This window comes from Belonocnema kinseyi, chromosome 7, assembly GCF_010883055.1.
Source record: "Belonocnema kinseyi isolate 2016_QV_RU_SX_M_011 chromosome 7, B_treatae_v1, whole genome shotgun sequence".
Lineage (NCBI taxonomy): Eukaryota > Metazoa > Arthropoda > Insecta > Hymenoptera > Cynipidae > Belonocnema > Belonocnema kinseyi.
The window spans coordinates 127,584,783-127,607,781 of record NC_046663.1 but is presented as its reverse complement, the minus strand read 5'-3'; the positions used below and the strand labels follow the sequence as shown (position 1 = coordinate 127,607,781).

At 32.3% G+C, this 22,999-nt stretch overlaps 1 protein-coding gene across 2 annotated transcripts in view; it reads left to right on the top strand.

The window, feature by feature from the left end:
- Positions 1-22,999, top strand: part of LOC117177388 — a 314,351-nt gene that overhangs the window by 235,288 nt on the left and 56,064 nt on the right. Inside the window, exon 2 of one of the 2 annotated variants that reach the window (XM_033368042.1) lies at positions 20,563-20,678. The exons of the other annotated variant lie outside the window; for it this stretch is intronic. Within the exon in view, the coding sequence (XP_033223933.1) occupies positions 20,563-20,566 (4 nt within the window). The 3' untranslated portion in view covers positions 20,567-20,678. Of the gene's footprint in view, positions 1-20,562; positions 20,679-22,999 lie in introns of those variants that run through there. 2 annotated transcript variants of the gene reach the window in all.

Sequence of the window (22,999 nt, the reverse complement as noted above, 5' to 3'; positions counted from 1 at the left end):
ATTATATACAAAAATCGTTTCAGAAATATTCAAACTTTAACTCGAGTCATTTGTATTGAAACTTTACTTGAATAGTCTAATTAATCTACTAAAAGTTAAATTTTTAATGTTTTAAAATTTTTCGATTTTCTAAATTTCAGTCTGAAACAATTTAATTTAGAGATTGTCCAATTGAAAAATATACAATTCAATTTTGAACGCATTCAATTTTGGTATGATTATTAATTTTTTATAAATAAACTTCCAAGTTTACAATTCTAAATTTGAAGACTTGAATCCCATCGAGTTGAAAATTATTCTTATTGAATAGTTGAAAATTTTGAAAGCTTTGAATTTTTATTGATTCCATTTTCAAAACTCTAATCTACAAACATTTCAATATTTAACGTTTTGAAACTGTTCTCTTTTTTAAATGTCAATCTGAACCTTTACAAAACTTCAAGAGATTTCAAAAGATTTTTGAGTATTTTAAATATTTGAGGATATTTTAAAAGATGTCAAGGAATTTTCAATTTATTTTTATAATTTATAGAAATTTCAAAGAGTTAAACATTTTTTAGAAGGTTTATTTTTTTAAATTCCAAAGTAATTTAGAAATCCTAAAAAAAATCCTAGGCATTTCAAAAGATTTTGAAGGATTTTAACAATTTTAAAGATTCCAAGGAATTTTCTTGGATTACAATAATTTAATCAAATATTTTGAAGGATTTGAAATATTTCAGTGAATTTTCAAAATTTCAAGGACTTTCCAAGAGCTTTAAAAAATTTCAATTAGATTTCAACAGATTTTTAATGATTTTAAATATTTGAGGATGTTTAAAAAGATGTCAAGGAATTTTCATCCTAATTTTCTATTTTTAATGAATTTTAAAGAATTTTACATAAAGTAGTTTAAAAATATTTAAAAAAAAGGTCAAGGTATCTCAAAATATTTTGAAGGTATTGTAATATTTGAGAGTATTTAAAAATTTTCCAATGAATTTTCAATTGATTACGGTGATTTAATCTGAGATTTTGAAAGATTTAATATATTTTTGGAATATTTTAATAGATTGAAAGGAATTTTTAATTTATTTCAATAAGGTAGTATGAGATTGTAAAAGATTTGAAATATTTTCGGGTATTTTTGAATTTTCAAGGAATTTTCAAGAGATTTCAAAATATTTTAAAGGATTTTAAATATTTGAGGATACTTAAAAAGATTTCACTGAATTTTTAATTTATTTTTAAAATTGCAAGAAATTTTCAAGAGCTTTGCAAAATTTCAAGAGATTTTAAAGGTTGAAAGTGGAACTGCTTTCTTAAAAATGTAGTTTTTTTTTGGTTGATGATTTATCAATTTAGTTAAAAAAATTTCTTTTCTGAAAATTTAACTATTTTGTAGACATTTTTTTTTTGTTTTTGCTTTAAAATTAATTTCTTTTAAATACAAGAAAATTAATCTTTTTTGTCGAAAATTTAACTATGATTTAATATTAATTTTTGTATAGAAAATTAGTCTAAGTGGAAAATAAATTTCTTTTGTGCAAAATTCATGTGTTTTATTAAAAATGCCTTTTTTCATATACAATTCAGCCTTTTGGATAAAAATTTAACTTTTGTTTAAAAATTTAAATATTTTGTTTAAAACAAATTTAACAAATTTTTCAAAAATTTTTGTATTTTATTCAAATTTTTTTGCTGAAACTATTTGCTTTTTGTTGAAAGTTTAACTATCTCTATTAAAAGTTAGTCAGCTATTAATTAAAATTAATCTTATATTTTATAATCATAATATTAACATTAATATATATATAATAGTAATAATATTTATACTATATACACCTGAAGAACATAACTTCAAAATCGACTCATGCATGAAATGAAGAATCACGCGAAATATTAAATTCGCAAATTTCTTCAATTTCTTTCAAATGGGTGTCGACATATAAATAGAAGACCACCGAAGTCTTCCGAAGCTTTTAGATCGACAATCATCGTAAAGCAAAAAACCGAAGTCGAATCGTGCATTTTCGGCTTAGACACAGTGGTAATCATGCACTATTTGTTTTGCGGCTCCCAAACGGTAGGTATGGTGGGGGTAAATTTCATCCACGATCTGGCAGCTCTGGTTGGGACCCGTTCATTTTTCGGAACGGATAAAATTTAAGAAAGGTAAAATTTCAGAATGGGTTATAATACATAATGATAAAACTTAGGAATACCAAAAATTCGGAAAAAGGAATAAATCAGAAATCCAAAACTCTGAATAGTATTTATTCGGAAACCAAAGAAGCGGAATGGGTGAAAATTCGGAAACGTTAAAATTAGGAGGATGAACAATTAGGAATAAGTAAAAATACGAAGAGGAAAAGTTCGGAAAGTAGAAAAATTCGGAATAGTAAATAAATGTAGCTATTAGCAGGTCTGTAGTTTTTTTATTTATGGTAGCATACAAATATTTATCACAGTAAATTTAAATAGCATATCATAATAAATTTATGATATCCGTCATTTTTAATTTTTCACGAAAAAATAATTATTTTCTATCATTATATAATTTAAAAACAATTTGCAACGTACAACATAAATTTATTATAATATGACATTTAAATTCACGGCGATAAATATTTGTTTGCTACCATAAATAAGCAATTATACATCTGCTAATAGGTATATTTATTAACAATTCCGAATTTTTCCTCTCCGTATATGTACATATTCCTAATTTTTCACCCTCCTAATTTTAACGCTTCTGAATTTTCACCCATTCCGCTTCTTTGGTTTCCGAAGAAATACCTTTCAGAGTTTTGGATTTCCGACTTATTGCTCTTTCCTACTTTTTGCTAATCCTAAGTTTTACCATTATGTATTATAACCCATTCTGAAATTTTACCTTTCTTAATTTTTACCGTTCCGAAAAATGAACGGCCCCCCTCTGGTTGTAGCATCGTCGGTAAGTCGGCTCTGATACTTGTTGCGTAGGCCAGCCTCGTGTAGAGCCGAAAATGCACGAGCATGAGCCCGAGCCCCCCGACTTCACGACTCGTTTTCGGTGGCTAGCTGGCTATTAGGAGGGGTTTTGAAGCAAACTGAATTTTGCAGGATGTCAAGAGAATTAAAGTTCATGCAAGTTTGCTATGTTATATCATTATAGAAAAATATGAGGAACTTAATTCTTATTAAACCTTCTTGCGCAATTTTGTTGCACAATTTTTTTTTTTAAGATTATGTTGGTTTACAAAATGTGCTTACAAATTTGCGTAAGTTTAACATATATTGAGGAATTTTTAAACGATTTGAATATAAATAAAACTTGTGAAGATTTTTTTTTTAATTTTGTAAGGTTTCACGGAAATGAAAAAAACTCTTTTAGGCTTCCATGAATAATTAATATAATTTTTTATTTTGAAAAATTTATTTAAAAAGATTTCAATACATTTTCAACGATCTCTAAAATTTGCAATGAAGAATCTTGCTTGAAAATTGACCTTTCTCAGTTAAAAATTAATCTTTTTTGGTAGAAATGTATTCTTCTTGTTTACAAATTCATTTCTTTGGATGAAAATGCATTTTCTGATAAAACTTATTTTCCTTTCGCATAAAATGGTTGAAAGTTCATGTATTTTTTTTAGAAATTAAAATATTTTAATGAAAAAATTTTGGTTATAAATTTTTTTTTTAATGATAATGTAACCGTTTTTCGATGAAAATTTATCTATTTTTTTTAATTCGTTTTTTTTTTTGTTTTGAAATTGATATATAAAATTTTGAATTTATGTTTTCTGTAGGAAATTATTGGTTTTAAAATTAAATTATTTGTTTGAAATTCGATTTTCTACTTGAAAATTTAAATTACTTTTTTGAAACTTTAATTTGTTGGGGTTGATAATTATTTTAAACTGAAAATGTAACTATTCAATTTTTCGTTGAAACCTTATTTTTTAGTTGTAATTCAACTATGTGGTTAAAAATTCATGTTTTTTTTTTGCAATTTCCTCTTTTTTGGAAGAAGTCTTTTTGTACGTAAATTCAATTCTTTGGTTGAATATTTGACTATTTTGTTGTAGATTTGATTGTTTTTTTATTCAAAATTTATTTTTTAATGCACATTTAATTGTTCCATTTTTTGTTAAAAGTTAATCTTTTTTACTTAAAAATTCATTTCTTTTGTCGAAAATTCCATTTTTTATCTGAAAATTTAACTAGTCCATTTTTGGTCTAATGCTTATTGTGTCAGTTTAAAATTCATTTTTAAAGATGAAAATTGAACAATTTTGTTGACATTTTTTTTCTTGAAAAATTATCTTTTTAATTATAAATTTATGTTCTAACTTCTTTAGTGGCGAATTATTCTTCTTCTTTGAAATTTAATTTGTTTTATTTGAAAATTAATCTAGTTGGCTTAAAATTCGAATTTTTTTGGGGTTAAAAATTAATTTTTTGAACTGTAAACTTAAGTACAAACTAAAATTTTTAGTTAAAACATGTATTTTTTTAAAGTCATTTCTTAGGTGGAAAATTTAATTATTTTGTCAAAAATTCGTTTTTTATTTGTTAACAAATAATTGTTTGTTAAAAATATGAATCAAATATACAGCACTAAATTTGAAACATTTTGGACCCAAAAATCTGGCCTCTTATATCTATTTACGTGAAGTAAATTATATTTTCCTCGTTGCAATAAGTCAAATGGTTCTAATGTAAATCGGGATTTCAAAACTGAAATAAATCTGAGGAGCAGCTAGATCGCCAATCATTAAGTCGGGAGAGCTCGCACAAGGAATTCTATTTTTAATTTATAAAAATCAAAATACCCAGTTTTTCTCGAAAACAAAGCAAGATAGTATGAAAAAAAGTCATGAGAGCAACATTGTTCGTTGGAAAATTGCTACAAAAAATTTAACCTAATGTTTATTCTCACTTCATTTCATTAAAAATCTTGATTCTTTTATTTTAAAAGATAAAGATTCGTTTTTACTCTTTGATACCATTGAAAAAATCATAAAAGACAAAATGTTTGTTTTTCAAATTATCTGATGTTTTTTTATTTTAAAAATGTTATCGGCTAAAATGCATTTATAATGAAGTAAAGAAATTAAGTTTTTGAGAAAAATGAAGTAATATTGAAAATTATGAATGAGATTTTTTTGTAGCAGCTTTTCCAAAGAAAAATTTAGCCTTCCTATTTTTTTTATATCTCGCTTCGTTTTCAAAAACACTAGGCATTTCAATTTTTTAAATGGATTATATTGAAAAAATGGCTCTGGAAAAGAATTCATTTTTTTATTGAAAAATACTTTTAAGACATCCCAGATACAAAATTAAGAGAAAAATTCTTGTTGATTTAATTTCAACGGAGCCGTGATTTAACGTTCGTCGGGTTTGATTTTAAATGTTAATTGTTAAATTGTTTTTTAATGTTAAATGTTGATAAATGTAATTTTTTAATCGTGTAAAGACTTCAAAATTTATAAATAATGAATAATTAAAATTTTGACAATATTTACGTTCTGAGTTTGACAATTAATTCAATATTTTATTATTTCCTATTTTAATTTTGATGTCTTTATATACGATTAAAGAATTTTAGTTTAAAAAACGAATATTTAGACAGTCAAAAGTTTTGTAAATTGTATTCACCTTTTCTTTTGTCTTTCTATCCGCTTCCTTTTTACATTAGTTAAAGTTTTAAAAATCCAAAAGTGACATGCGGGGTCGTGGACGATCCCCAGCGAGACGGTGACTGATTCCAACGAATGCTGAAGCTCAAATAATAATCTACACAGCCACTTGCCAATTGAAAAAAGAAATGCTCAACTAACGCTGGAGGGCCCCACAGAATTCAAATTCACGACGTAGGCTTCGGTATACTCGCGCGAAAAAAAATTGGGGTCGCCCACGACCCCTAGGGTGCTTTAAAGGTTAAATTAATGTTCATATTTCATTCTTAATTTCAGATTGCCTATGCTTCTTTTTGTCACACCTTAAAATAAGCTGAATTTTGGACTTAAATCAAGTACTTTTTTTCTTTTTAGGAGTTGATGGCGGGTATTCGTATATTTTCTTGGATACTCGGGGATCCAGGTAATAACTGAAAACTCGGGTATCGGGATAATCGGGCAATACCCGTGTATTCGGTTACTCGACGCATTTTTCTGGATTTTAAAGATTTCTTATTCGACATCAAGTTTCAAATGAAAAGCAAAAAAAAATAATAATAAAAGCGCAATACTTTCATAGCCCTTATTTAAGAATCAGACGAAATAAACAAAATGTCAGAACGCCCGGAGCAAGTGGTGGATCAGTGATGACGTTGAGTTTTGGTATAAAAATATATCGCCGCAAATATGACACTTTATGATAAAATAATCCCATAACCAATTTGACATTTGTGATCATGTTACCTTTTGTTTCACTGTTCTCCAGATACCCGAAACTTACCCGGGTATCCTTGTACTCAATATATAGGTTATTACCTGCGTACCCGGGTAATAGTTGTGCCATCGGGTACTCGCACGAGTATCCAGGTTACCGGGTATTGGCAAAGTCAGAGCCCTAGTATGTAGTCACCACCGTACTTAAGCATTTCAGCGTCAATACGGTTTACACAGCAGCCCTGTAATTTTTAAAGTTCTTAATTATATTCCTAACTTCAGTGAAACAGACTTTCTCAATTGAGTTTCCTATCGTATCGTGTTTTACATCGCAGTTTTGGTGCCCTATTGCTCTATCTCCCAATAATTCCCTAAAAGTTTTTTTAAAGCATCTAGTATCCCACCTGCATCATATATCATTTCACCTTTGCTATTTTTTACGCTGACCAACTCTGTACTTTTATTTCCCTTCGTAAATTCTTTAAACAGTTTTTTCCTTGTCTAGTGGTTTAACTTTTCTCTTTTTTCCTCTGTAATCATTTTCAAGTCCATTTCTCTTCTCATCGCTAAGACTTGTGACAATGACATCCTCGATCATAGCCGATGCTTTCTCTATATTCTATTGTCCATCAAGGGCATGTAATAACATGCTAACGGACGTCCCCACACACTTTTTTGTGGGTTAATTAAAAAAATTGTAATTTAACAAAATGTGATTAATTTGCATAGCGCTTAGGAATGTATAACATTTTTATTTCGCACAATCAATTTTTTTGTTATTATCCCTGAAAAAAAAGTTCGGGGACGTGCGTTATGATATTTTATAGCATCTCCCAAATCAGTTTTTAAAAATTTTCATTTTTGTGGGAAAAATGCTGGGGGAACTATACCCGATTGACCTCACGAAGAAGTGTCACATGCCCTTAAGGGCATGCTCTTCGTGACCACGTGACCAAACTAGTTTTCGGTTATGAGCATTTTTTTTGGTGTTCACTGTGTCCACACGGACACAGTGAACATCAATATGTTTAAAGGTTTAAAGAAAGTTTATTTATAAATCGATGAAATAGGGTATTACCATTCAAGTCATAACACTTTGCAGATCATTTTTCGTTTGATGGATTTCGAATTTTTTCGTTCGCGTATATTGAGTACTAACACCAATTTTGGATTAAATCGTGTAAACTTTAAAAAAGTTAATGTAAGCAATAAAATTTTCACATTCGTTGCAAATTAACAAATAAGTATCTGCACAACGTACCCTATCATTATTTTTGGAGCATTTTTAGCGATTTCTAGCGGAGAAAAAAAGAAACTTTGAACGTCGATAGAGATAAAGAACATGTGACCAGAAATGTGATCAAATTTACTCTTCGGAGTTTTCCAACCAACTTCCATAATTCTTGACGTCTTATTTTTGATGTTCAATCGATCAGCTGATAACCATTGTTGACAGTGAACCAACCGGTGGGGCTCAGCGTCGGACCCATCTTGTCTTTCGCCCTCGGGCAAAATTTTATTATTATTGGTTTGGTATAACTTAAAATTGTTTCACACCAGTACAAAAAATCTACAAGAATATATAACCATCAGGAAATTTTAATTGTTTTCTGAAAATGAACATTTCTCAAGATGGGACTTGGACAGATTTTCGAGCATCACATTCTAAGATGTTCCTATAGTTCCTATAGTATTTCTCTAGAAAACTTGCTTCGTAATTATAAACATTTTTATGTATACAAACTTTCTTTAGTCCTTTAAAAAAATGAAAATCATTTCATTCTCCACACAAAAATTTTATGAATGAACTTAGTCACGTGTTTTCGACTTTATCGACGTTCAAAGTTTCTTTTTCTCTCCGCCAGAAATCGCAAAAAATTCTCCAAAAATAATGATAGCTTACGTGTATGCAGATCAGCCCTATGCAACATTACAAAAATTCTTTAAAAACTTGATACTTTTTATGAATATAAAAGGAATAACATCGTTTTCATTAATAATAAGAGCAGCTGTAACTAGTTAGCCAAAAAATGCATAAAAACTTGTAATTTAATATTAGGAAAATTGAATATAAAGATGAGTAATTTATTTCGTGTACAATTCGCGCATGTTGTTAAAAAATCGACTTTTTTGGTAGGAAATGAGTTTTTTCTTTGAAAGTTAATGTTCTTATTTAAAAATTCTTCTTTTTGATTTAGAATTTAGGTATTTCGTAGTGAAATATTCATCATTTTAGTTAAAAATTCATCTTTTAAGGTATACATAAATTTACTTAGTTGAAAAATAAACTCGTTGGTTGAAAATTAATTTTTTTAAATTGAAGATTCATCATTTTGATTTAAAATTCATTTTTTGGTTGAACATTCATTTTTTTACAGAGAATTTAATTGTTCAATTTTTGGTTGAAGAATGGTCTTCTTAGTTTAAAATTCGTTATTTTTGGTTCAACATTGATTTTGTTAACTTGAAACTTAATTATTTAAGTTTTGATTGACAATTGATTTATTTTAGTAAAACATATTTTGTTGTTGTTGAAAGTTTAACTGTTTCAGATGAAGATTCATTGTTGAGTTAAAAACTCATATTTTTGTTTAAAATTTAACTATTCCAGTTGATGATTCACCATTTTATTTGAAAATTCATCAGTTAAGATGAAAGTTACTTTTTTTTACTAAAAATGTAACTAGTTCGTATTCTGTTAAAAATTAATTTTTTCTAGTTTAAAATTTAAATATTTGTTTGAAAATGTCTCCTCTAAATTAAAATTCATCTTTTTGGTTAAAAATTCATCATTTTAGTTGAAAATTCTTCTGTTTGGTTTAAAATTCCACGAGTTTTGTTATAGATGATTTTGTTTCATCAGTATAAACGCTTTTTTTATACTTCTAAAATATTTTTAAAACAAATTTTTAACTACGTATGAGTTATTATAAATATGTATAATATTTATATATATGTGTGTGTGTGTGTGTATCTCTGCAAATAGCATGTTGCCACCGTTTAATTTCTTTGGGATCTTTTGGCAGAAGAAAAAAATGAAACTTCTCCGAATTGCTGGTATAGACAGAGGTACAACCCGGAGCTACACATTTTAATCCTATTATTTCGCGCTAGAAATTAGAAAAAACTCTCAACACAATAAATAATTTACTCGGCTACAAGTTCTTCTAATTTAAACTTTTAATGTTTCACATTTTTCTCAAATAAATCACTTTTAATAGGAAATTTACCGGTTTTGCTAATATAAAACAATGCAAAAGGTGCAAAAAACAGGCTTACCTGATCAGAGCACGATCTATTGGATTTATTTAAACTACGATATCCCTCCAGATGCTAAGAGAACAGACCAGTTTCGGCGATGCATGGGGCTGATGCAGATACTTATTTGTTGATTGACAACGAATGTGCAAATTTTAGTACGCGAACCAAAAAATCCGAAATGCATCAAACCAAAAATTATCTGCAAAGTGCTATAACTCCTATGGTAATATTCTATTTCATCGATTTATAAATAAACTTTCTTTAAAGCTATAAACATATTAATACGTACAAACGTTCTTTAGTGCTTTTTATTTAATCTGTCAAATTTTAAACACGATCCGCGTGGACACAGTGAACACCAAAAAAATGTTCATAACCGGGGACTAGTTTGGTCACGTGGTCACGTAGAGCATGTCCTTAAAGCTTTTTAAGTTATCTTTTCTATCCGTTGGTTTATCTTATTCTGAAAATCTATTTGCACTTCTGATTTCTGTAAATTCTCAATTTTAAATTGGTGTTTTTTCTCTCACTTTTCCATCGCTGACCTAAGTTTATGACCTCATGACCCTCGTATCTTTCACTAACTCTCTTAGGTTTTCATCTGCAATAAATAAGTCAATTGTAGTGTGGCTATTTCCTCTACACCAGTGTACATATAGATAGTTTTATACTTCAACCAAGTATTTGTAATAAATAAGCCCTTTTCTAGGAAATAAGCTAACTAATCTGTTTCAGTTTTCATTTCTTCTTGTTGGATCCCCAAAATCACCTAGTACCCTTTATGTATTCTGATCTTGGATGCCCACCCATCCATTCATATCTTCTAGCAGAATGATTGTTTTGCCATGATCGCATGTGTTTGGTAAAAATGCTATGGTAAATAATCTTCTGGTTCCTATTTTCATTCTAACCCACAGCAATCTGGGAGATACATATCCTTGTGCTCTGAAATACTACTTCGCTCTTTCATCCATAATTAAACTGACTCCTTTATTACCATTTGATTCGTTATCTATTTCTGACCTTATTTCAAATCCGCCTTTCAACGCCCCATTTTCTATGTTTCTATTTTCGCATCCTTTTTTTATTTGTTTCAGGTACATGTAAAATATCTAGTTTCCTTACGTGCATAGTTTATGGCAATTGTCTTACCTGAAGATCATTCACTTTTCTGGCATTCCAAGCAACTAGTCTCCATTCGTCGCCTGAAATTCGATCTTTACTTTTACCGTGTGCATGTTTTTCGTCAATCAAAGTTTGAGTCAATTCCGAGGCTATTTTATTGTTTGTATTATTCATTGTTTGAATTGCAAGCCGAACTATCACGTTTACGCGAGAAATTTATTTTGAGAATTAAAATCATGTCCTGAATGAAGTATTTAGTCGTCGTAGTGTGGAGAGTCTAGGTATAACGTCAGTCCCACCAAACTTCGCTTGATAGATTTGGGGGGGGGGGGGGGGGGGGGGGGGGTAGAGTTGGAACCGAAAGTCATACCGGTTTGGTGTTTTATTCTGAGAAGGTCATCAATCTTCAGCAGCGTTGTATCATATGGGAGTTCATATGGTCTCATTTGCTCATTCCCGGCATTCAAATTGATATATTTGAGAATCTTTGAAATACTTTGAATATTTTGAATGGAAAAATGGAATTTTTGATTTTTCATTATTTTTTGTGCCATCAAAATATGATTTTTCGATTTTCAAGAAAAATTCAAAAAGTTGTTATGATAATCTTGTAGGGTGTTCAAAATGTTAATTTTTGATTGTTTTTTGGAATTTTGTAAATGCTATAAATCTGGTAATTTTTTCAATAAAGAATGTCATTAGAATGAATTGTTCGCCTTTTTGAGTGCTACTGATAATTGTACATAGAATTTTTAAATCTGAAAAAGTGGTCGAAAATATTGAAAATGCGAGATCTTTTTAAATTGTATCCAAAATGGCTGGCTAAGGAAATTCTCCTTCGTTTTAAGACACTCGAAAAGTATAATTAAGTCCAATGAAATCTGTCAATTCTTTCGAAAGTTATCGTGCTAACAAACTAAAAATGTACTGACACATAGGCAGACACACTCGTCAAAACCTGTTTTTCGGATTCCGTGTGTCTCAAAACGTGGACATTTTACTAAAACTGTGGGGAGAGGTGCGTCAAATTTTACACAAATCTAATACCTTATCTGATGAGAATGTAAAAAGTTGTTATTAAACATTTTATTGCAACTTGTGTCGTATTGATCGATACTATCCAGCGCTGTCGACGCCATATTTGCTGCTCTCAGTTGGTGTCTTGACTCCTTTTCTAAAATCGCCAAAATCCGTTTGGGGGGGGGGGGTGACGTTAATTCGTGCAAAAAAAGGCACATTTTTGCGAATTTTTTTACTACACAGTTAAAATCTATTGATTAGAACCAATAGTACATTAAATTATAGCATTCGAAGAATATTTTCTAAAATTTTCATCTAGAAATATTAAGAAATACGGCAATGACATCAATAATTCGGAAGCGTCTCCTGAAAAAGTAGAATTGCGCTGCCTCTCATAACTCGATGCTGCATCATCATAAATAAAAAAATCAAAGTTCTTTCGTTAGATAATTATTTTCCCCAGGTAACGCTGGCAGGGTTTTTCGAAATTTTAATTTTCCAATTTTTGGGAACACTTTAAAGTGAAAAACACGTTTTTTGCGAAAAAATCGGGTAATTTATTATTGTAAAATAAAAACTATTGATAAATTTGAAAAAAATCTCCAGTGTTACCTCGTAAATTATGTACAGAAATAGTGTTCAAAATTTCAAAAGGATCGGTGCATTAGTTTTGAATTTAGGAGGGGCACCGACTTTGGAAACGTGAGTTGTGGGAAAAACGCTTTAAAGTTTTGAGCACTAAAAAAATTTGGAATAAAACATAATCGATTCATAATCGATGCCAGGTCCATAAAGAATGTTGTTATCATCCATGATGTCTAGAGCATCTTTTTGCTCCTGTCTACGACGAATCCTGTCTTCTTTTGTCTGTTTTTTCAGCTCTGAGTCGTGTTATCCTGAGCTGAGTTGTGTAGGAGGCGCGCTTGCTAAAACCGCTGTATCCTCGTTAGTTTTGCTCCGATTCATCTCAACTTTTCACACAATATTCTTGAAGGGTTTTCCATTCAGAAAATCGAATATAAAAAAACGAAGAATTTTTTTTAACGCCCCCCCCCCCCCCCCCCAAGTGTTTGCACATCGTCGCATCGCATTTCGCGTATATCATTCTGACAGCACGAATTGAATTTCAGAGCGCGCGAATGAAAATCATCCTAAACTCAACCTACCTGTCAATTAATTACATTAGTACACAAAGAAAAAGTGATCTGTCCGACAGACTAAACTAGCATATCCTTATGTTTTTGGGGTCGCTGAATCTGAATCCGCGGTCAAAATAACCCAGTTGGCTCGTATTTGATCGAAAAATGCAAAAATAGAGGTAAAATCGTCAAAAACAGCGGTTTTTCGTGCATATTTTTGCACAAAAAAATATATCTTCATTCCCGGTAGACTTATCCAGCATCCCCTAATATTTTTGTGGCCACTGATTCTGAATTCGGGGTTCAAATAACCCAGTTGGCTCATATTTGATCGAAAAACGCTTTTTTGATCGTTCACTGTAGATTCCCTTTGCGTCTCACGTTTCGGGGTTTTTAATTTGCGTTAGTCTCCTTGCATGGCAATAGTAACGGCGTGGATGTAGTAAATTCTGCTACCTTTGAGGTGCTTCGTTTCCGTGAGTCCCCTTGCCTCTCACGCTTATAGGGTTCTTATATTTTTTATTTTTCTTTATATCGCTTGTATCGAACCCTTTTGTCCTTAAAAGACATACATTGTGGGTTTATCTTTCGTTTGGTACCTTAATTGACTTGATCTCGTTTTAAACTCCAATAGTAATCAGCCATCATGTTGATATCCCAACATCCCTGATATCGCCTCTCCATCTCTTTTATATCCAGGTGGAAACGTTCGCCTTGCTCTTAACTGGGTTATTTGAACCCCGTATTCAGAATTAGTGACCCCAAAAACATAAGGATATGCTGGATAAGTCCACCGGGGATGAAGATATATTTTTTTTTGCAAAAATATGCACAATAACCCGCTGTTTTCGTCGATTTTACCTCTATTTTTGCATTTTTCGATGAAATATCAGCCAACTGGGTTATTTTGACTCAGGATTCGGATTCAGCGACCTCAAAAACATAAGGATATGCTGATTTAGATCACCGGACATGAAAAATTATTTGCTTGCAAAACTATACAAGAAAAATCACTGTATTCGCCGATTTTACGTCTATTTTTGCGATTTTCGAAAAAGTATGAGCCAAATTGGTTATTTGGGCCTCAGATTCGAATTCAGGGACCCAAAACATATATAAATATGTTGGTTAAGTCCACCGGGCGAGAAAAATTTTTTTTTTGCAAAAATAAACCTGAAAAATCGCTGTTTTTGTCGATTTTACGTCCATTTTTTCGTTTTTCGGAGAATACGAGCCAACTTGGTTATTTGCATACCGGATTCGAATTCAGCGACCCCAAAAGCATAGATATGCTAGTGTAGTCTGTCGGACAGACCACTTTTTTTTTGTGTGCCGGTGTTATCATATTACTGGTATATCAGATATGTGACACTGCACTTAAGTTCCATTTCTGGTTGAAATTAAGTGACTTACTTAATTTACTGCAGAAATAAAATTCATCTACATTTAAAATTCATCCTCTTGTATTACTGTGAAATCTTCGTTATTCCGGTGGCAGTTATTTTTAGTCTGACTTCCTGATTTCTGAGTGATCAGCCCCTGGGATAATTATTTCAAGAGTTATCGCATTTTTGTTACATTCACAAGATTTGTAAATATTTCATTTATTAGTTCGGATATTAACCGATATTCAAGTTTTTTTCACGTTCTTTAAATTATACCGAGAAATTCATCTAATTAAAATTCAATTGCGCTAAGTCTTTATCATTTCAGTTTTTGTAATTTCATAAAAATGAACGGATCATTCGTAGTAGGTATACGAAAGTAGCCCTTTGCTCGCAGCGGGGAGCCTGTCTTGGAGCCTGCTGAGCTGCCCTACCCAGGTTGGCATCCCCCTGCCGGCGACACTAGTTAAGAAAACGCTGGTATATTCTATATTGTATAGTTTGTCCGTAAAATAGAATTTTTCTTTATTTTTTACGCTATCGAAATCTGAATTGTCAATTTTTCAAATAATAAAAGATTTCTTCTTAACTTTTTTTTCATATCATGCGTTATTTGGCTTAAAGTTTTCATTGTCATTGGTTTTTTTTTTTGTACGTGCTATAACTATGTTCTTTTTTTACATTCTCATCAGAGAAGTATTAGATTTGTGTAAAATTTGATCGCCTGATTCCGAAAAACAGGTTTTGACAAGTGCGTCTGTCTATGTGTCAGTAGATTTTAGTTTAGATAAAAATGCAAAAAGTGGGAGCATTTAAAAAAATGTTGAGACCATTTTTTTTAAGGAATTTGAAATTTCTATGCACGGTTATTCATTTTAATTGAAAAGAAAAAATAATTTATCCCTATTACTTTTTTTCTGAAAAAAAACAACAACAAATTACCAGAGTTATAGCCTTTACAAAATTCAAAAAAAAAAAACAAACGAAAATGAACATTTTAAGCCAAAAAACACGCGATATGAAAAAAAACTCTGAAGAAAATAATCGTTGCATTTTGCACATCCTACAATATTTTCGTGGCAAAATTTTGAATTTTTCTGTAAAATCGCAAATTCAAATTTTAATTGCACAAAAAATAATACAAAAAATGAAAAATTACATTTTTCGATCAAACTATGCAAGATACGACAAAATATGAATAGGCGAAGATTGTGCACCCAAAAAAGATCTGCAAATTTGTTATTATTCTTCTTTATTTGTTTATACTTTCTCCCTTTAACAGGTTTGAGAGTCTTTACATAACCATTACAAGTATTATTACAAACAAGCCTTATACTATCTTACGAACTACTCGCTTCATACAGTATTAAATTATTATTCTTATTAATAATTGCTTGCGACTTTGCCCTGGACTTCCCTTTCCCTTTACCTTTATCAATTTCAAATTTTTATTCTAGTTCGCAACACTACTTCATAACTGTCTTTCTTTCGGAGTCATTTTTTGGCTTTTTTTTCTACTATCCTGTGCAACTAACTCTCTCTCTCTCTCTCAGATCTTCTATCTTCTTCATCCATTCCTCCCCCTGACAATTTTCATTCAGAATCCATTTTATTCTCTCTTCTGTACTCTCCCCTTCCCTTTCATCGCCTGTAACCTATCTAACACATGCAACCATGTTTTCAGCTCATACCTACATACTCTACAAATATTCTCTTCTTCATTCATCCAATACCTGCATGCTCTTATACCCTCTCCCGTTCTGAATCTCATTACTCTATTCCATTTGATCTCCTTTTAAATCTTTTTCAGGTACTCTGGTTCCCACTGCCCTTAACCATTCTATACCAGCTGTTGTTCCTTGTATCTGCGATTTTCCCCCGTCTTTCCTCACCTTGCCTTGCCTTCATCTCTTCCTCTATTTCCTCCCACTCTGTACCCCCCTCATTTATACCACTTTCACGCCTCGTTTCATATCTCTCCTCCTCCCATTTTGAAAGCCTCACGTTACTCCTCTCTTTAACCATGACATCGCGAGCACAAGCTTATGCAATTTCGCTCTCCTCTTCCCTTCTTAGTTTCTCTTCGAAGTTCCAGGCTCTTTTCACTTGCCTCAAAACTATTTTTTCTCATCCTATTTCTTCCCTCAGCATATAACCTGGGCAACCCCAGCTCACTCCCAAAACCCATCTCAAAAATCTCTCATGCAAACTTTCTATTCTCTTGTGTTCTTTCCATCCCCAGATTTCCACACCATAGCTTAACGCTGACCATACTAATACATCAAACATCCACACTCTCATCTTCCAGTCATTCTTGAACATTCTTTTTCCTATACCCCTCTCAAATTTTCTCTCAAATATTCTTCGAACACTCTCATAAACAAATTTATACCTCTTTCATCATCCGCTAATACCACTACGTTATCTGCATATGCTCGTGAATACAGTTTGCCCGTTCCTAATGTTGCCCCTCCTTTCCCTTTCATCTTCAACTTCTCCTCTAAATCTGCGAGAAGAATACTAAATAGAAGTGGGCTCAAAGGACACCCTTGCCTGAGCCCCCTTCCTGTCCAGAATTCCCCACCTTTCTTATCTCCTATATTCACCCTTATCTTATAGTATCCACAAATATTTCTTTTATCCTCTCTATTAAACTTTCGCCTACTCCTCTGTCTTTCATGGCTGCCCATAAGATCCTTCGGTTAACTAAGTCAAACTCTGCCTTAAAGTCTACAAACAATACGACTAGCTTCCCTTTCTTCCGCCCTAGGTTCCTATTGACTGGATAGTTGGGCACGTAGACGTTATCTATGGTTCCCATCCCTTTTCTAAAACCCGTTTGTTTGTGTGGTATACTTCCCTTCTCTTCCACCTATCTTTCGAACCTCCTTCTAAGCACTTCATATATCCCACAGACTTAAGTGTGATACCTCCATATTGCTCCACTTTTTTGCCTTCTCTTTTCTTAATCAACGGTACCACCAACCCTGTCTTTCACTCCTCCGGCCACCCTTCTCCTTTCCATACCTTGTTGCAAATCCTCCACATCTCTTTCCTCACCCCTAATCCTCCATATTTCAATGCTTCATTTTCCAAGCCATCTTCCCCTGTTGCTTTGTTTCTTTTCAACTTTGTAATCTCCCCATTCACCTCATCCCTACTAATCTCGTTTTCAATTTCCGCGTCCCCATCGACTACTTTTCTTCCTTCTCCCTTTACCCTATATTCCGCTCCTTCAAGCAGGCCCTTGAAATGCCTTCTCTACCTCTTCCATATAGCTTTCTTTCTCCTTCGGTCTTTTCTCCTTTCTCATTCTGTCGTGCTCCCTCTTTCTCCTGTTGAGTTCTATTTTTTCCATTTCCCTTTTCCTCCATTTCTTTACACTCCTTCATCCTATCTTTACTTTCGCTGCGTTCATCATCCCACCAGCCTCTCCTAAACTAGCAGTTTGTCAACTCCTTCCTCTTCCCTACTCCCTATCTCCTCGTTTTCTATTTTTTCTCTAATTTCTTTCAACTTTTCATCCCCCAAATGCCCATTTTCACTTTGTTTTCTCTCTTTTCTTTCATCTTCCCCCTACTGCCCGTTGAGCCACCACATCTAATTGTCGCGATTACCGGAAAGTATTCTGACCCTATCACGTTGCCCATTTCCATTCTGACCATCAGCCTCCTTACTCTTTTTTCTGCCAGAATCTAATCTATTATGGTGTCCCCTATACCCGCGTGCGTATATTCACCTTCTTCATCTCCTCCTGTATTGCCGTTACAAATGAACCATCCCGCCTTTCCCAGTATGTCCAGTAGCCTTCTACCCTCCCGATCCGTTTCCCTTTGTTTCGATTTTCTATTAACAACAGCCTCTCCTCTTTCTCCTCTGCCCATTTCCTTATTGTTCTCCATCCTCCCTCTTTTCTTCTTCTTATGTACACGCTTACTACATCCACAATAACTTTTCCTAATTTTATTCTTCTAACCATTGTTTCATCCTTTTCTTCTATATACTCTCTATTTTCTTCCAATTTATTCCACACCTTTTCTTTTTCTCCTTTCCATAATTGATCCCATTCTTCCCACTTTTGTCTCACTTTTCTTACCTCATTTTTTACCTCTTCCCCTTGTCTCTTCATATCAGTCAGTCTTCCGCATGTCTCCTCCAATCTTCAGCAAGTCTCCTCTTTGGATCCTTTTATAAGGGCTTCTAACTTTATAAACATATCCCCTTCATCCCTATTTCACTCCGGCGTTCTTTTTTTTTGTCTTTACCTTTTTAGAGTCATTGCCCCTCTTCGCCCACCTGCTCTCTTTTCCATTTATCATCCCCGGTTTTTCCCCTTTACTATTGATGCTCTCGCTGCTAATCGCGCTCGTCGACCGTTGCCACCTATGCAACAAATCCCGTGACCCTGAGCTTCCCGATTTCGATCCAAGCCTTTCCAAATTAGTGGGCCTCCCGCGGCCATGCCCCTTTCCTCGTCTCGATTCTGTCGATTCTGCCGTTAATACGGGATGCAAAGGCGTAGGGAACATCTCATCTGCACTTCCCTCACTGCTTGCCTCGGCTACGCCGCTACCTTCTCTCTCTTTGCTATCGCTATCCCTATTTGTTTCGCTCTTTTCACTTAACTCGCTCTGCCTTCTTCCGAAATCTCGTTGTGGACTCGCATAACTGACATCACTCTACCCTGTTAACTGACCTTTAGCCTCAACTCACCCTCCCTTGTCACTTTCTATCCTCCCTAGAATTTTTAAAAAATTTGCATCTATTTAACTCCTCCCTTCTTATCCTTCGAACTCCTACTTATTGCCAAGAAACCCATTTCATTTTTTATAGGACACGTAGCTTTTGTTTTATTCGTAAAAAGCAGCATTAAAAATAGAAACATTTAATTTTTAGACAAACAACACAAGCTACGAAAAGAAACGTAGAGACAAACTTTGTTGGTCCAAAAGAGAGCGACACAGTTGTTTTGAATAATTTTTCAATAGGATGCGTATTTTTTGTTTTAATCGTAAAAAATACAATTAAAAATTAGATTTTTGGAAAAATGGCGAAAGGCACGAAAAAAAGTATGCACGGTGGTTCTACATCCAAAAAAGAACTATAAGTTTGTTATTAATCATGCTTTTATAGAACGCGCAGTTTTTGTCTTAATCTTAAAAAATAAAATTGAAAAGAAAAAACCATTTTTTTTAATGACACGAGGTACGAAAAAAAATTAATAAGCGTAAGCTGCTCGCCCAAAAAGGATATACAAAATTTGTTATCAACTATTTTCAGACAGGACGAGTAGATTTTATTTTAACCGTAAAAAAGAAGATAAAACATATGCAAAAATTAAATTTTTGGAAAAACGACATAAGTTGCAATATCGAGTGCAAAGCGCGAGATACGTGATGAGAATTTGTTCGTTAAATTCGAATAAGCTTTAACTAAAGAGAATTTACAATCACTAAATTATAGGTGTCGATGTTTTGACCTTTAATTTTCAAACGTCTGTGCACAAATGTGAGGGAAATACAAAGACCGAGCGCGTAGCGCGAGTTAGATAAATATCGAGCACGAGAAACAACAACAGTCGCACAATACAAATAACTAGAAATAACCGTACAGAGAATTTTTTAATCTTAAAAAGGTGGTCTCAAACATTTTCAACTTGTGCTCACTTTTTAAATTTTTCCAAAATTACTGGCAAATGAACTTGACCTTTAGCTTATGACACTAAATCAGTATACTAAAGACCAATCCAATGTGTCAATTCTTTCGAAAGTTATTGTGCTAACAAACTAAAAATCAACTGAAACACAGGCACATTTGTCAAAACCTGTTTTTCGGGTTCAGGGGGTTTCAAAAAGTGGACATTTGACAAAAACTGAGGGGGTGTCGAATTTTACGCAAATCTAATACCTTCTCTAATGGGATTGTAAAAAATTGAACCCAACAAATCTTACGACCCTAACGTATACGCAAAAACAAATTAGGTCACATTTACATTTAACACAGTATTATTAATGATTTATTATTGATAGTGCAAACAAAAAATGCCTTAAGCTTTGAGAAACTTCTACAACTGTAGATTATTTAATAATACAAAATATGAACATGCAGAAAAAAAATAATTCAAGTACTATTTGCAAAGTTTGCCACAAAATATGAATTTGGTATTGAATTTTTTATTTGGTGAATTTACTATTATTATCATTATTATATTTTGTAATGCTAATATTAAATATTGTAATTTAATGATATTATAATAATTTGATTTCTTTGTTACAGGTAAGCACAGTGCCGCCAGCTCGCGGGTAGAGAACAAGTTTAAGTAATTATAACTTTGTTTAAATGCACATTAAAATGTTCAATTCAACGACTATAACAAAAATGCAAGGAGAAAGTAATTTTTATTATCAATTATCTGACATCTAATAGGTTTTTCGGTCAATAATGTCGATTTTTTCGCAGAATTTGGCAGTTTGTTTGCATAACAAAAAGAATTACCTTAAAAATCACATTATTGGCCTTCGTTTTCTACAACTTTTCCCCATATTTCTGGCAATGCATGGATTCCTTCCCAAAAGAACTGTTCATTTCTTGAGGCCAACCGTTCATCGAGCCAAATTCTCACTTCTTCGTAAGACTGGAAATTTTTCTCTAAATGTCTGCGCTGCATCGATCGGAATAAGTGGTAGTCCGCTGGGGCCTAGTCCGGTGAATACGGCGGGTGGGGTAAGATGTCGCATTTAATGTTTTCCCAATAGTTTTGGACTGGTTCGCAACATATCCACTTATCTTAGTTTCACGTATCTTTTAATATTTTCTGGAAATCTCAAAATTTATCAAATTTCTTCAATATTAATTCTAATAATGGATAAAGTTCCGAATAGCTGAAGTCTCCGATTTTCTTCAAACTTCGTATACTTTTGTATTTTGACGCGCTGATTGCGAATATGATAGTTAAAATTGGCGACAAGGCGATTTTTGTGGTAAAATCATGGAAACCCATAAAATCATGGGTTTTTGCGTTTATCTAAGCGAATATGCAAAATTTTGCAAAATCTTTCAAGCAAAAGTTATAGATCTCATTAAAATACATATTTTTTGTAACATACAGTTTTTTGTAAGAGTTATAATTTCGTCGCAACAGGCTTTCTGCGACGATTGTAGACCAGGCTTTAAGGGCATGTGACGCAGCTAAATACCTATATTACCGACCTCACTTTATCAGTTCACTGAATGTTTTTTTGAACCTAAGAACTTTTTTTGTAAATAAAATATCGAGCTGAAACTTTGAAAAATTTAATAGAGTACAATAAAGTACGTTTAGGTACTGCATTTTGGTAGAAACTTCACTGAAAATTATATCATCTTTTTTCTGAACATCGACATTTTTTGAACGTTCGAACTTTTTTTATACATAAAATATCGGTCTCAAACTTTGAAAAATGCAAGAGCCGAAAGAAAACTACGTTTAAGTACAAAGCTTAATAATAAAAGATGTAAAAAAATATATTTCAATTATCAATTCCATCTGCATCAGCCGGTAACGTTGTACACGAAAATACGAACCCTGGCGGCCACTAGACGAGGCTCTAGAGGGTTCGTATTTTCGTGTACAACGTTACCGGCTGATGCCGATGGAATTGATAGTTGAAATTTTTTTTACATCTTTTATTATTAAGCTTTGTACTTGAACGTAGCTTTCTTTTGGCTCTTGAATTTTTCAAAGTTTGAGACCGATATTTTATGTGTGAAAAAAGTTCGAGCGTTCAAAAAATGTCGAGGTTCAGAAAAAAGATAAAATAATTTTCAGTGAAGTTCCTACCAAAATGCAGTATGTAAACGTACTTTATTTCACTCTGATACATTTTCCAAAGTTTTAGCTCGATATTTTATTTACAAAAAAGTTCTTAGGTTCAAAAAAATATTCAGTGAACTGATAAAGTGAGGTCGGTAATATAGGTATTTGGCTGTGTCACATGCCCTTAAGGAACTAATCGCGAATATTAAAGTATTTTACCCTGGCCACTGAATTTAAACACCATTTTTAATTAAAATAAATTCAAATATATTATATAATAATAAAATCAGATCAATGGAAAAAATTACAAAATATTTTTTAAAAAAACATGCTCTTCAAAGTACTCCAACCTTTCCGCGGTGAAGAGCGTGACTAGGTGCAAAGCCTAAACAAATGAAGATACGATGAAAAAAAAGATCGAGTGTACACGTAGGTGTTTGACCAATCTGGAAATGGGTAGGGGGAAATAATACGGATTTGACTAGCATTATTTCTGTAATTATTTACAGAGGTGTTTAATTACTCTTGTGGTCACTTAGGGCCTGCTGCCACGGTATTGCACACACAAAGAAAATTTTGTTAGGATACTTTACCGACTTCTAAGTATAATTGGGATATATGGACCAAAAGAAGAATGTTTTACATTGTTGTAATAATTTGTGTCTTGCGAAATGTTGAAGAATAAATGGCATTTCGGTAAACTTTAATAACGCACATTAAATTTCCCAAATGTACAGTAAAGATTTTCAAAAGTAATCATTAATGCATGTGGTGCAATTATTAAAAAATATTATGTTACATATTCCGGGAAAATTGGATAAAGTTTCATGCTCGTTAAGTAATGATTGCAAATGTAAAGTCAAGCAAACTTTAAATTATGCAATGACAATAATTCCCTCAAAATTGGTTACACAATGA